Source organism: Silurus meridionalis, chromosome 16, assembly GCF_014805685.1.
Source record: "Silurus meridionalis isolate SWU-2019-XX chromosome 16, ASM1480568v1, whole genome shotgun sequence".
Taxonomy (NCBI): domain Eukaryota; kingdom Metazoa; phylum Chordata; class Actinopteri; order Siluriformes; family Siluridae; genus Silurus; species Silurus meridionalis.
In genome coordinates this window covers 14606018-14621993 of record NC_060899.1, presented here as the reverse complement: position 1 = coordinate 14621993, position 15976 = coordinate 14606018, and the positions used below count along the sequence as shown (strand labels likewise).

At 40.2% G+C, this 15976-nt stretch overlaps 1 protein-coding gene across 14 annotated transcripts in view; it reads right to left on the bottom strand.

Moving 5' to 3' along the window:
* Positions 1-15534, bottom strand: part of LOC124399061 (AP-1 complex subunit sigma-2) — a 42902-nt gene extending 27368 nt beyond the window's left edge. For 6 of the 14 annotated variants that reach the window (XM_046869743.1, XM_046869744.1, XM_046869736.1 and 3 more), the window contains exons 1-2: positions 15355-15532; positions 11638-11816 (exon numbers count right to left, since the gene is read on the bottom strand). In XM_046869743.1, the coding sequence (XP_046725699.1) occupies positions 11638-11816 (179 nt within the window). In that variant the 5' untranslated portion in view covers positions 15355-15532. Of the gene's footprint in view, positions 1-11637; positions 11817-15354 lie in introns of all 14 variants that reach the window. The other 8 variants (XM_046869737.1, XM_046869740.1, XM_046869741.1 and 5 more) reach the window with 5 other exon arrangements.
* Between the last annotated feature and the right edge of the window lie 442 nt (positions 15535-15976).

Sequence of the window (15976 nt, the reverse complement as noted above, 5' to 3'; positions counted from 1 at the left end):
ATTATAACAGTAGACTTTAAAATCACTGACATCAAGTACTGTTTGTTTTTACATGTGAGATTGCACGCTGCACGGAGAGTGTTATATTACATTTATTATTTATTAATTATATAATATAACAATAGTTTTTATCTGTTTACATGTAACTTTAATGGTCTCATGAGTCTCGTGGAATTTACGCTTCACTGTTTACAACATACGATAGCTTGTTTCAAGCCGAACACCAGACACAGGAAGACTGTGTAGGACGATTTCTTTTTTCCAAAAGCACTGAAGCGTAATCGATTTCGCACGGTTCTTGGAGACACTCTCGCGATTTTCCCGCGAACGGGGATTGTTCTGGTTTCAGGAAAACCAGGCCACTTTCAAATGAGAATGGAAACATTTGTGCCGCAAGTGGCGCATAGCAGCTGCCGCAAATCCTCTGTGCGTTTGCCTGATAAAAGAGAATGTCCTTGCTCACTCAGATTTCTTTGTTCCAGGCAAACCCACGCCCAGATTTACCTCCCTTTCTATTTTTCTCTCTCTTAAGACATATAGGACAGGAGAATTGCTGAGCAAGGATGAGGACGCCGGAGTTTCAGCTTTGTCAGCCGCCCACTCCATTAATAAAGGACTCGTGCATAATCCGGATTTCAGAACACCATGCTGCAGTGGCGTTTTTTTTCTTCTCTTTTTTTTGTTCTCCTGTTTTACTATGGCTATGGGTAATGTTGACAGCCGGTGATTAATCGGTTACATGCTGCGAGGCACTAAAGAGCACAGAAACGATTTCTTAGGGAGAGCGCTGGCCCTGGAGGACCATATTGATGTTTTCCCCATCACTGCACGCTCGAGTCAACCTGTTAGTTAATTATTGAGCACTTCATTAACCGACTGTGTCAGAACAGGGGGAATGGCTTGAAATAATTGACGGCATCTTTCTATTTCTATCTACTCTATTAGTCCATATGTGTAGCGTTTATATTTCGATTTGTCTTTGCATCCATTGATTGTGTCATTTTAACCAATAATAACAGTGTCTTCTTGGGAAATATTAACAGTGTCAATTGCCGCAAAACCAACAGTGTCATTTATTGCAGTCATTTGAGGAAACACACCAAAAGTGTTATTTGGGGCAACACCAACAGTGTTTTATTTGTCTCATTTTTCCCCTCATTGTCATTTGCGGAAACTTGGTACATATCAATAAATCTATTTGGTGCAACAACAAGATGGTTACTTGATGCATCACCAACATAGTCATTCAGATCAACACCAACAGTGTAGCATTGAAATTTGTACACAAGAACAATAATGCCATTTGGTGCAATACAAAGAGTGTCATTAGGAGCAATGTGGACTGTAAGTACTGCATAATGTCATATAAGCAACATACTCAAATGATTTCTCTTCAGGTTTCCTTCTTGCAGCATTTCAACCTTTAGAGAAGCATGTTGCTCATGACTATTCTGATCAGAGATGCTGCTACACTACAACCAGGACAATGAGAGAAAGGAAGAAACTATAACTGAAACTTGGTTGTCTTTGTTTTTAATGTCTCATGCCGCTGTGAAGAGACAAAAATATGAGTCCCAGAATAGGTGGCATAAAACCCATAAAAACTTCAGCGGTCGACATGGAAACCTGGTGTGCAGACGAGCATGTGAGCATTAGATTTGATTAAAAATATAAGACATTGTCATACTTGGTCCCTAAAGGAAGAGCAAAACAAGTATTATTGGCCTCTGGCTACTTTCCAAATGCTTCCTGTAAATATGTACCCGAGCTTAAATGAATCTGGGAACCCATTGCCCTCTGAGACCGGCTCCTCCATTGTAGGTCCTGTCCACAGCCATTACTAAATAATCCAGCTATGAAACTGCGTTCAAGTTTACACACCGAACTAAACCAGAACCAATTACAAGATGTGGATCTGTTAGTGTTTGATGACTTGAGCAGCACAGAAGACCTTCAGTCTCAGAAAGCGACACTAGGAATCAATATCCTAATGCATTACATTTCTAACACAACGTTTTGTCTTGTATTAAGCTCAGAAATGTGTCTGAGTGCATAAATTGATTATTTTAATGCTGTAATAATAGCGAGAAATCCAATAAAAAAAAAAAAAAACTGTGTCTTTCGGGGTAATACCAACAGTCATTTTGTGCAACACTGACAGTGTCACTTGGTGAAACACCAACATTGTTATTTATTGCAATGCTAACATTGTCACTTGGGAAACACTCAAACAGTGTCAGTTGAGGCAGTACAAAGAATGCCATTTGGGGCAACACCAACAGTGTAATTTGGGGCAACACCAAAAATGCCATTAGAGGAAACATCAACATTGTCATTTAGGAAAACACACCAACAATGTCATTTATTACAGTGATAACATTATCATTTGGCAAAACACACCGAAAGGGGCAATACCAACAGTGTCTAAGTGCATTAATGGATTATTTTAATACAGTAATAAGAGAAAATTGTGAGAAGACTGAGAAGCGATCGATTCATCACAGACAAACACACACAAACACATTCTGAACAAGACTACAGGTGGTCTTTTTCCCAGAGACAGATCGATCAATTCGGTAAAGCTGAGAGACAAGCCTACTGACGCCCCCACCGCTCCAAATAAAATCCTGAATATAGATGAATTTGTCATTTCGTCACTGACACCCAGTTTGTGGTAAACACACAATCTACTTTTGAGCATGCAGATATACACACACTCAAACTGAGCCAGGACGTTTACCCACTTTACGTAGTTTAACAAGGTGGGATGCAAAGCGTGCCAAAGAATGTGACAAAGTGAGAATAAAACTGTAACCACAGCAAGAATGCAAGTCCAAGCTTTTATTTCTAAAAAGAAGTAATAATTGTTTTTTAGAATTCTTTTATTTTATTTTTTAAATCAAAAATTATGACACGTGGGTAACAAATAACCGTTTAGAAAGCCATTATTCAAATATGCACATTTCTAAGTGAATTCCATTTTTTTATTAATATTTTTTGGGGAATCCAGCTATGTAATATTAACATTTTGCTGCTAGAGCTACCATAATGCTAAATTCTGTAAAACCCTGAAAAACCAACAACGGAACAAAAACTTAGAAGTAAACAGACTTTGTGGTTTTAATTTCAGTTTGAAAAAGGTACTGAAAGTAACCGAGAACATTTCATATGTATTTGGGACATAAAGTGGAAGGTCAATTATTACATCTTGACTTCAATTTGCAACACTACCATGCTGATACTACAAGGCCCTTTAACAAGGCCCATAATCCTCAACTGGACAGTTTTTAGATTTTAAGTTGCCCTCAACTGGGTCTCACTCAAATAACTCATGTAAATTTCAAGTTTTTCCCCACCAAATCCTACGTAGATGTGCGGTAGGATCCAACACACACAGCAAGCCGAGTAGTTAATGGTTGAAATGTTTTGTCTCTTTAGTTTTATTGCAACTAATCTGTCCAGTTGCTGAAACTAAATCTTCTGTACTAAAAAGTAAAGAGTAACCTGCAATGTAAACCATTAGACTTTACTTTGCAGCTTATTTTTTGCCAGGTTTGTATAATTCTCTTTGATATATCTCATTTTGAGGTTTATCAGTAGCAAGCCAAGCTGCATATTAAAAGAGGGAGAGAAAACAAAAAAGCTGGTGAAGATATTACCCTTGATATATATTGCATTGTACCATAACTGTGACCTATTGTGTAACAATGTAACTATACAACTAAAAAGTATAGTGTTTTACATGGTATAATGGAAATAAAATGGACATTCGGTGTCACCCAGATTAGGATCTGTTCCCTTTTGAGTCCGGTTCCTCTCAAGGTTTCTTCCTTATGCCATCTCAGGGAGTTTGTCCATTGTTAAAAGTGCTACACACATAAAAACGAATTTAATTGAATAAAACACTTTGTACTTTTCAGAAAAGAACAATCGATTCCAAGGGTTTGCTTTACTTTAGCCAGCGTTTCACCAATCTGTAAATGATTATGTGCCTATAACAATAAACTCCTAAGTATTTTGTTTATTTGCTTGTCATTTGTGCAGCTGCTTCAATGTCTCCATGTGACAGTTAAGTTGTTTTCTAGTATCTGGACAATTACAATGCTGAGTTTCCAGCATTCCTTCTCTACAGGGTTTAGAGTGCAATCCACAACGTTAGCATTTGATAGAGATCTGAAGAACTCAAGATGGTGTGAGAAAGTCTGATATGGTCTAAAGGTGCTGAACAAAAGATAACACTAGATAATAAGATTTTTTGCACGACTCGGAAAAATAAACCAGACCACAGAAACTACACTTCGATCCTCTACTGCTCAGCTGTCGCCCGCTTTCAATTTTCGATCCAATTGAAAATCCAGTGATTCGTTGGAACCACTACTCTGTATTTCCATGGAGGGTAATGTAGAGGTGCTACACACAGCCAGATGGTGAAGCAGCAGCTCTGCGCACATCTGCTGGGCATTGATTGTGATGCCGGACTTGTCGTTTTGCTAATCAAATACGGAATAAAGTAGAATCGTCGGGTCTGGAGAGGATACGGCGTGTGAAGCATTGCATCCAAACCTCCTAGAGCCTCTCATTCTCATTTACCTCACACACAGTGCCATGACAGTGTCTGATTCACCGTGTTGAAACTGGATCAGAACCCTACATCCTCCAGCGCTTTCAGCATTTCTTTCAGTGTTTCAGCATCCTATCATTGTATCAACTATGCTGTTGCTTGTTTTGTATTACATCTACATTGTGTAACATTATAATTAACAGAATTATATATTGTGTAAAAAAACCCCACTGTATTTAACCTACATTATGAGGTCTTTAATACTATACATTTGGCAAAATGTAAAATCCAATCAAAGAACTGAGAAGGCTGAGGGTAAAAATGTCTGGTTGCAACTTTTTAAACACAAATCAAGGAAGAATCAGAGGAAGACAGAGTCAAGGAAAAACTACATGAGATGTCATGAGGAAGAAACCTTGAGAGGAACCAGACTGAAAAAAAAACGTCCCTTTCTAGGTGACGCCAGTGAGTGCGGTTAATACGTTAATCAATACAATTTCTAGGTGTAGAAGTTGTTCAGTGAAGAAAATACGCACTCTAACACAGAGACAACTAAACTCTGTCGAGCGCTGGCGAGAGTAAAGCATCTCACGTGGACGGAGATACGAGCATCCTGGCAGCACCCCAACTGATTGTACCCCATGTTCAATTTGTCTTATCGTTATCGTCATTGTAAGATTGAAAAATTGTATGTTGAACCATCGTAACTCTTTGACTACATGTACACACCTTTGAATTACGGAAAACATCTGGGGACATCAGGGGGTCTTGGGACTCAAAGGACCCCAATGATGGCAACTTTTAGACTCCTACTTTTCGGTTGACTGGGCAGAAAGTTACTTAGCTACTTAGACACCACTTGACAATCATGAGCTCAACAGAGGACAGACCAGGTCAAAGATCATGGGATCGTCGAAAAAAGCCTTATCATGGAGGTTCGCAACAAGAGCAAGTGTGGTTAAGGAGCAACAGAGCAGAAAAAGACTCATTACAGAGTGTGATGGAGGATTTTCACAGGCCAGAAAATCACTTTTAACCAGAGAACAATGAAGAGCCAGCAATCTCTGAAGACACAGTTTGATCTGGAAGGGTTTTCCTGGCTTTTTTCTCCCTCTCTTCTTTCATCTGGCTGTATAGTCTTTCTTCATCTTTCTCTCTCCCTAATCTTGTCAGTCTTCCTTTCTATGTTAGAAGCAGGCCTTCCTTTTTTTAACAACATTCATTCATATTCCTTCACACCTCTCACAATTTCTACTCGTGCCTTTCTGCAGCCGATACGGTTTTGTTACCTTTTTACATCTGTCAAGGTATCGTCTGTGTAGTCCTCACACACTCACAGACACACACACACCCACACAAGGTAACCGCTGAAGGCAAAGTTACATCTCTCTCTTGCAATGTCTGCTTTATTGTGCCCAGGATTCAATGCATCCTCAGAGTCCCTCAATGTGCTGAGTAAATCAGTCTGTTCAGGCTTCAGCCTGGAGGTTTTTTCCTCTTATCATCTGTCAGAAAAAAACATTATACAGAATCTAGTTTTAAGAGGATAACCCTAAATGGAGCTTTGAAATAGCTCAAGATTTGGGTAAAGAAGCACGTCCAAAGCAACACTTTCTATGAACTCCCAAAATATTCAGCGAGAAATGTGCCCAGAATTAGAATTCTGACCTTGCTAAAAACCATTCCAGAATATTTCTAACCCTACGCAACTCTCGAAACAAAAGTTGTTTATGCATAAAAGTAAAACATTTGTGTTATTTTTGCCTTTTGGTTTATGTAATTTTGTAAATTCAAAGTGTAAAATGATACCCACCCACACATCCACCCAGCCCCATCGATCCATCCATCCATACATTCATCCATCCATCCATGTTCTATACCGGTTACCCTACACAGGGTCAGGGGAAGCCTGGAACCCTTTTTCAGGAAATTCATGGTACCCAGAGGCGACCAGTTTAACAGGGTCCCAAGCCATCGCAGGACACAGTTGCACACACTATGGACAATTCAGAAATGTCAATCATCCTACAACCTATCTCTCTGTAGTGGGCGAGCACCTAAAGAAATACCCAAAAGCAAGGAAAATAAGCAAACTCGACACCCACAGAGCGGAGGCGGAATTTCAGCCTGCATCCCCTGAGGTGCAGGGCAAACAAACCATAAGCATCCATTTATTACTGATTCTGATGCTGTAAACGGACTAATAGGTGTAAAAGAGCAGTTGCATAACATGCGACAAAATTCCTTATTTAAAACATCCCGATTGCATGCAATTCCAACCTAAAACTGATGTTCACATGAAGTGACACCAAACAATGCCTTGAGGAGAACAGCTGTTTGGCTCAAGATGCTGGTTTATGCTCTGTATCTTTCTTTGGAACATAACAAAGGGTGTAGAAACCAAACAAGCAAGTTTGTTCGAAATAGTGAACCCCCTGAACGAGGTTGAGGAGAGGAGGTGTGTGAAGATGTAAATACGCTTAACAATGCTAAACTGGTAGGTACATGTACCCTTACTTGCTAGCATTGTGTAGACTATGGACACCCATTCCTTGACTGATTGTACAGGCTGGCGCAGGGAAACTTTGAAATTTTGAAACTAGGAGTTGGCGACCTTGGGGCATTGGCACCTGTTTGGAACCAGTGCGAGCTTGTTTGGAAACCCTTGCCATTAGTTATAAAGGAACAGTACAGTGGTGCACAACAAGCGTTCACTGTGAAAAACCTTGGCAAGAATGGTGCTAATGTGAGTGCTGCACAAAGGGAGTTTCAGCATCATTACCAGTTAGGACATCACGATTGTGTCCTGTCTGCTGATTTTCAAAGAAACAGGTTTAGCCTTCAGCCTCTCAATGTTCAAATGGCCCGCACACCATAGAATATTAAGGCTGTTTGAACCTAGTGGTTAGGATGCGGTGCTCTCACCGCTGCGGCCCGGGTTCGATCCCCGGTCAGGGAACCACCCCCAGCCACTTTTAGTGCCGGTCCCAAGCCCGGATAAATGGGGAGGGTTGTGTTAGGAAGGGCATCCAGCGTAAAAACATGTGCCAAATAAAACATGCGGATGATCCGCTGTGGCGACCCCTAATGGGAGAAGCCAAAAGGAAGTTTAGATTCCCTGCTGGTCTAGTGGTTAGGATGCGGCGCTCTCACCGCTGCGGCCCGGGTTTGATCCCCGATCAGTGAACCAACCCCAGCCATTAGGGTTGCACAAGCCTTAGTGCCGGGCCCAAGCCCGGATAAATGGCGAGGGTTGTGTTAGGAAGGGCATCCAGCATAAAAACATGTGCCAAATCAAACATGCGGATGATCCGCTGTGGCGACCCCTAATGGGAGAAGCCGAAATAAAGTTTTAGAACTGCCATCGTGAGGCACCGCTCCATTCCACAACACGCATCATTGTTGAGTTGAGACGTTTCTTCGAAATGACGCACCCATGTTGTAAGCAGACGCCAAAATTCCAATTGCGCAGCACTCGCTATATCATCATTCTTATAAAAGTCATTCTTATATCATCATTCTTATAAACAGTGAACACTCTTTGTGCACAGCCCCACTGCTCCATCATATTAATTGCAAGGGGATTCTAAACAAGCTCGTACTGGTCCCAAACAATTGACACCACAGGGGCACCAACTCCTAGTTCCAAAATTTTGCGTTTTCCTGTGCCACACTGTATTTCATTGTTGGTACCAGTACAGATGTATGTTTGAGACACTCTCTTATCTCTCTCTTATTTATTTATTTTTAAATTGACCATCAAATGAATCTCTGGTGCTTGCAGTCTCGATTAAATCCTCCGTGTAAAAAAAAGAAAAGAAAAAAAACGAGCAAAATCCTTGAAATATTTATCTGATCTTCCCTCTCTGCTCGTCCAGATACCCATTACAGCACACACTCAGGAGAAATGAACAAAGGATGGAATTGAACGTGCTTCCCGAATGCCCCGATCAACATTGTGTTCTTGCATACTAACGAGATCATCAGTCTTCGACGGAATTAAAAATGCACATCCAGGGACGGCCTACACCTTCGCACGACCTCAGGGCCGGGATTCGCGACGGAGCCATTAATCAACCCACTGACGTGAATCTAACGATGATGTATTTACAGGAGCATGTAAAAAATTCGACGCGCAACACTGCGTGTAATTCTCATGTAAATTGCATGCACCAGAGAAGCGTATCGGAGATGAGGAACACCTGCATGGATACATAAAGCATTACAAATACAGAGAAACAATTCCCTGTGTAATAATGCTTCTGCAAAATCCAATATATATTCAACATCAGTACAATGTCAGTTACCTTGTGAAGCAAGAAATGCACAAGGCTTATGCGTCTCCTCCATCAGAACCTACTTTGCATCTATTAGACGAGTGTTGTGGTGATGCAGAAGCACTTTAAAAGCCAGAGTGGCCTTGTGTGGGTCAGCTGTCAATGGTAACCCACACTGGTTACCATAGTGAAACATGGTGGTCTTTTTACACAAGAAATCTGGTAAGGTTAGAGGTTGAGGTCCCTGAAGAAACCTGGTCCAGTCTATATAGCCTTGAGACATGGTTGGAGGTTATCTTTCCAACAAAAAAATATACACACCAGTGCTGCAAAACCAAGAATTTGATTGTATCAAAATGGCCAATGAAGATCTATGGGTCAACTTGAGCAATTTTACCAAGAATAACGAGCAAAAAAATCAGGATCCAGATGTGGAAAGCTGGAAGGAATAAGATTATCTGAGATGTTCTACAGCCAAAGAAAGAAAGCAGAGAAAAGAAAGAAATGTGGTTTATTTTTGTCACGCATGTATTTTACAGCACTGTGAAATTATTTATTTGAAGATCCCAGCTATGGCAGGAAGCTGGGGTCAAAGTATAGGGTCAGCGATTATACCCTGGAGCACTGATTGTTAAGGGCCTTGCCCAGGGGCCCAAGAGTGGCCCAGAGCCTTAACCACTGAGCTTCCATCTCCCCAAGGAATCGACCAAGTTTTAAACCAATAAAATATTTCTGATGGAACAAACAGTTTATTAACCTTATATTACATATTGTATATACAAATTCTAAGATCCCAATTTCATTATAATGACTCAGACTTGCACCTTCACTTAAATTCATGACCAGGATCTTTCCTAGTTCGTAATGTGTACCACATAATGGTTGACCACATCCTGTTCAGAAGAATTAAAAAATGTTCTGGTTTGTGTGTGTTCTGTCATTCTCTTTCTCGTCCTGTCTGGCAGTGGATCCGTCTTTTCTTGAGGTCATTGTGGTTCTTTGCTCAACCAACCCCATCAGCTACCATGGCAACCGAGCCACATTTAATATTTTAATTTGCTCTCCTGACACATTGCGATCAGATAAGTGACTCCATCCTTTTCTTAACCTGGGATTCCTATCTGTGTGTTCATAAAGCAGGAGATGGATTAGGAATTATTCAAATGCTGCCGTATGACGATCGCACAAGCATTCAGCATGAATTAAACCGGGAAAACTCAAAAGCCATCGTTCACACTGCACAACAAGGACAAGCTCGACCAGACGAGCTCAATCGGTAACTCTCTGAGCGGCAGATGGGGTCGGATTTCCTCAAAGGGGCAAATGTGGACTTTTCCCAGGTATGAGCTTAATGTCATCCTCAGAATGACAGCATGATTGCTCGAGGCATACTCCGATGCAAAAGGCAAATCATAAACAAAGTGTTCATGCAAAATGGATATATTAGCGAAGAGGCACAAATTTGCACCACTTTGCTTTGATAGTGTATATAAATAAACTGAAGTCTTTTTTTACAGTCACAAAATCTGTGTTACAAATCTGGAGCCTTTTACAACAGCTAACCTAAATATTACAGCAAGTGCTCCTTGGGCTAATATGCAGATACGTGTCTTTATTAGCAAGCACAAATGTTTGCCTCTCCTCAGGCGTGCTTTAGTTAATTCATCTGCATTCGCCTCAATACAGTGTCTAATTACTTACAACAGTCAACATGCATTTAAGTCTTATTTACAGCATGAAAAGCTTGAAGACGCTCTAAATGAACAGTCAAGAGGAATCAGAAAAGAGCATAAAAAACATACCATAGCAAACATCATGTCAGAGTGGACAAGGTACTTCCTTACGAGTCATTACTCTGTCATGTCAATCTCATCAATGCAAAAAGAGGGCGTGTAAACTTCTGCAGTTGCCTGTAAGTAATAGTTATCTTATTATTGTAATGGTATAAGTGGACAGTAGATATTCATCGATTAAGAAGCTAAAGGGGTGTGGTCAGTTGGACAGCGCTAGAAAGCTAAAGTGGGTGTGGTCAGTTGCACAGGTCGAAATAGATGAAGTAATCTGGTGCACAGTTCTAGATAACAGCAGGTGAAGTAATCCAAAAAGGCGAAAATGCGAAAAAATGTGGTCAGGTGGACAGTACAATAAAGCTGAAAGGGGTGTGGTCAGATGAACAGTTTTAGAAAAGGTCAGTGGGTGTGGTCAAATGAACAGTTTTAAATAGCTGAAGTGGGTCTTGTCAGATGGACAGTTCTGGAAAGTTGAAGTGGGTGTGGTCAGATAGACAGTTCTAGAAAGCTGCAGTAGGTGTGGTCAGATGGACAATTTTAGAAAGTTGAAGGGTTGTGCGTTAGGTTAACAGCTCCAGAGAAGTGAGTGGGTGGAGTCATGTGACCCTAACCCTAGCTAAATGTGTAGAAGAAAGTGGGCAGGTTCCAGAGTGTTCAGAGTCAATTGGACATCTACAGAGATATTAGTGGATGGAGTCAAGTGAACACATCAACAGAGCCGAGTGGACTGAATGCTTAAATTTGAAGTGAGATGTAAAGTTGAAGTAATCATTTGCAACACTAATTTTCACAAGTATGAATTACACAAGACGTCTCTGCAAGTCTCTGCATTGCACTTATGCGTGACAACATTTGCCAGAACAATGACTCCACAGTGTACCATTGTTAGCAGTTTTGGTTGCTCCCTTGGATACAAGCGAAGTTAAATTGAAATAAGTGACCCAGTATGAGTTCTAGATCTCCTGCTAAAGGTTGCCAGGTCTGTGCAGATCACTGACCACTCACTGACCTTTTGTAAACAATCTTGAGGTCTCTCCACTCCAGGAAGCTACACATCTTGGGCTTTCGTGCCAGGACGGTCTGTACCAGCTCACGTGTGATCTTCTTTTTCTCCTTGTCGGACAGTGGAACGTACCATTTCTGAAGGCGCAGCTTGCCTTGTCTGCTGAAGAGCAGCATGAACTGCATCTGAGCGGGCAGAAAAGAAAGGAAACAATGAAATGTAAGTAAAGGGAAAATGGCTAAATGTGAAACCACTTTTATTTATTATCATTATTATTTATCGCTTCTCTGCTAAATCAGTGTTGATGAAGCAGTTTTTTGCTCCTTCTTACAGTTTTATTGTTCTAATCTGGAAGAGAATTTCGAATGTTAACTAGACAAGAAACGGAAACCAGAGATGCATATTAAATAAGGGTGCTTGGACCCCGCAGCTCGCTAAGATCACCCATGCTTCTTCCTCTTCTGATTATCATAATAAATAGAGCTGCAACAACTAATCGATAACGGAATCCGTTGTCAATGAATGCCGTTATGGATTAGTTGGGCTGCTCAATTTACGGGTTCGCGTGACAGTAAGATTACACAGCCGCCCTTGAAAATGGTGGACAGTACAGGGTCAACCGACAGCAGGAACGACTGTGTGTCCCAAGTCATACAAGGCATAGGAGCATTTTATAATAAACGCAAGAAAGAAAACTGTAACCTGGAAGTTAGGTAAAGTGGAGCTTGTGTTGGATGGAAGTACCACAGTGATGCACAAGTATGCGAAAAGAAAACACACTTGTGTCCCAAATGAAGGTGAAACATCAGCACATAAAAGCAGCAAATAAAAGCAGCAGTATACGATTACCGTACATTTTTAGTCGCTGTTGTGGTTTTCCGCGAACGCTTATGCATTTGTATACTAACGCATATTTTTTACATTTGTTTCAAATCAAGCCTGTTAGCTTGACGTTTCTCCGTTCCGTTCTCTTTTTATAGCATTCATCTCCCACAACAGTAATTTATCTGTTTTAAAATGCGATTTACTGCGGATTTAACGTGCAAACACTTGTATTTAATGTTTGTATATTTAATTTATGTATATATCATTTAATTATTATACAAAATTAAAGTCATTATATATTCTAGATGCTTATATCTATATAAATGAACAAACTATCTGTGTATTTTTTCAACAAAAATTGTCAAAACGATGTTTTTGGCACCAGAGACCATTATTACCAGCATGCCATCTGCAAAATACAATACCAATGTTGATTTACCCAAATTGCTTCACCTTTCATACTAAAACGCAGCCAATATACGCTTTTATAATGTCTAAATTAAAAGACTCAAATCTGTAGCTTGGTTCACTTGCAGTTTCAACACTCGCGTCTTAAAAAGGTTTGCTCAACCTTCCTTCCCGTTCCCTGGTGCCAAACTTCAGCATTTATAAAGTAGAACCCAGACATAAAAATGATGAAATAAATGACCTTCGGAGAGAAAAGTAGAACGATAGCGAAGAACTGAAGACGAATATTGAAATTGGAACGCTGCCTGTCAGGTAATCAACTATATAAATATTGATATACTCAACTGTAAGACACTCTATAGACAAGCCAATGCAAACACTCCTCACAGACTCTTAATTCTCCTACATTTACTCTTAATCCCTTTTGTGGAACTTTAAATTCCTATTAATGCAATGTACAAGTGTCACTCATGAGAGTCAGACGAAGGTTTGTGATCCCCTGCCCATAAGACTGGTATGTGTTTTTCCCCCATTAATTCCCATAATAAGCTCCAATTTTCTGGAAAGATGTTCTTCTAGATTTTAAAGTGTGTTTGTAGAGATTTATGAGGTTTCATTCAGGTGTCAGTACTGGTCAGGTACTGATGTAGGTGAGGTGAGAAGGTCTGGAGTGCAGTCAGCATTCACATTCATTCAAATTGTTTCGAGACCACTGGTGCTGTTCTAAAGAGCAAACGTGAAAATCCACGTGAAACTGGGCAAACCTGCCACAAAGACGTATTGGCATGACCTCCGTTTGAGTCGTTTGAGTGGTACGTGCGCTTAAAAAGAGGAACATCACTGGAACATGCAGAGAGATCAGGAAGACCTTCAACGAGCTTGAAATTTTCACCCGAAAATGACAGACCCAATCGGCAACTAGCGCGTGATGATCGAACAATCCACATGAACTCACTCCTGCATCCACCCTATCAATTATCCTGGATTGAATCTGAACGAAATCACACCCCAGCACCCTCGATTTCTCGCTACAGGAAATGTGATGCCACTGAAAAACTCTTCGGTTATGAAACCCACTCCTTCAGTAAATATGTCACACCGCTTTCTCTGGTGTGGTTCCTAACACGGTTTGTCACACACAATGATCATCAAACACACAGAAGGACACGAAGAACTAAACAAGAAGTGACACCCTGATCCAGATTATTTTTCTCATTAAACATCTCAGCAGCTCAGGATTTAGGGTCTTACCAAGGGGCCCAGCACTACTGGCTTAATGATGCTGGGATTTAACCTCACCTCCTTCCAATCACAAATCCAGTGCTTTAAACTCTCACAGCTAGTCCCAATTTCACCTCATAATCACAACTTGTGGAATTCTGACCCCAACAGTGGTGTCCAATCTCTTTCACAAAGGGCCAGTGGGGGGGTGCAGGCTTTCATTCCAACCAATCAAGTGCCACACCTGGTAGTCATATAAATAAAGTGAAATAATCTTTAGATTTAAACAGGTAGAATTTGGTGTGGACTGAAAACATGCACCCACACCAGCCATTTCTGGAAAAAATTCGAAACCCCTGGTGTAGACGATCGTCCTGAAAACGGGATTGTATTGTTTTTTTTCCACTTTTTGCTTGTGTTGTGCAAAAAGGTGTTTGTAAAAGAAAGCTTCACTTTCAAAACCAGATGTGGTGTGTGTTACTACTGTAATAATACTTTTACTTTTAACACAACAGATATGATTTAGCACATGTGAACATATGACTTTCCTGAATATCAGCCATATTTCCTGCAAAGAAAACTTTCTTTCTGTCCAACGTTTGATCAAATTCTCCAAACCATAAAAAGAAATATTTAAAAGGTATTAAGTACTGTCTAATAATTTAACCATTTCTGTGCATTAGTACACACACACACACACACACACACACACACACACACACACACACACACATATACACAATAGCTATTATTATTACCTACACAAACAATGCAATAAGAAGTAATACTCTATATACTATATGCATGTATGTGTGTGTGTGTTTAAAATCACTGACTTTGCAGCCTCCTGTAATAAGATTTAGTTTTTATCCAGTTACGGGATTAAACCCAAAGAGTCTGGATTATCCGAGAAGTAAAAAAATAAAGTTTGTGCATGGGTTTTATTGGAATACGAACACATTTTACTCTGTAAAAAGGTGAAACACTACTATATTTAACACTTATAAACAAGACAGCATCACTGAATAAAAAAAAATTAATAATAGTACATTATTATTATTATTATTATTATTATTATTATTATTAGAATAAACAGATTTCTTTCTTTGGTGTCTTTTTGACAAGCAACATTGTATCAGTTTTTTCCAACACACACACACGCACACACACACTCACACACACACACACACACACACTCACACACACACACCTTTCACCTTGTTCATTCCCAAAGCAAAGCGAGTATTATTAAAGCAGACACGCCATTACCTTTTCTGCCCAAATAAATCAAACTGCTCCTGGAATAGGATTAATCATGCCCTGAATCCGCACCAGAGTTTTGTTTAAATGTGTGTAAATAAGTGTGTGTAAGTGTGTGTAAGTGTAAGTGTGTGTGTGTTTGCCTTCTCTTCGTTTCCCTTCTCAGTTTTCGATCTGACAGATACACAAAACTGTCAGGTGACCTCCGATTTCTCATTGGCTCCACGATTGGTTTCGAGGAACGCCATTGGTCAGGGAAAATCCGTTATCCACGCCCACCTCAGGGAGCTCAACAAGCTCTGATTGGCTGGTCTGATAGTAGGCGCTAATCCCCCGTGTAGCCACGCCCCTTTTCTTTTATAATAACTCTAATTGTTAGGGTATAACCCAGTCTGGGTGAGAAATATCAGTAATATATACAATGGGATATAAATCACGGTCTTAAGGAAGAGAGTGGGCTTTTATATGCTCATCTGAAGGGGATTTATGTGTTTTGTAAAGAAAGAGAAAAGAGAAAAATTGCTTGGGTTAATATTGTGAATGTTTTTTTTTTTTTCCAACACCAGATTTACTCGTATGAGCAACGCATCATAGAAATAAAGAACCACAATATTTCACTTTACTACATGAC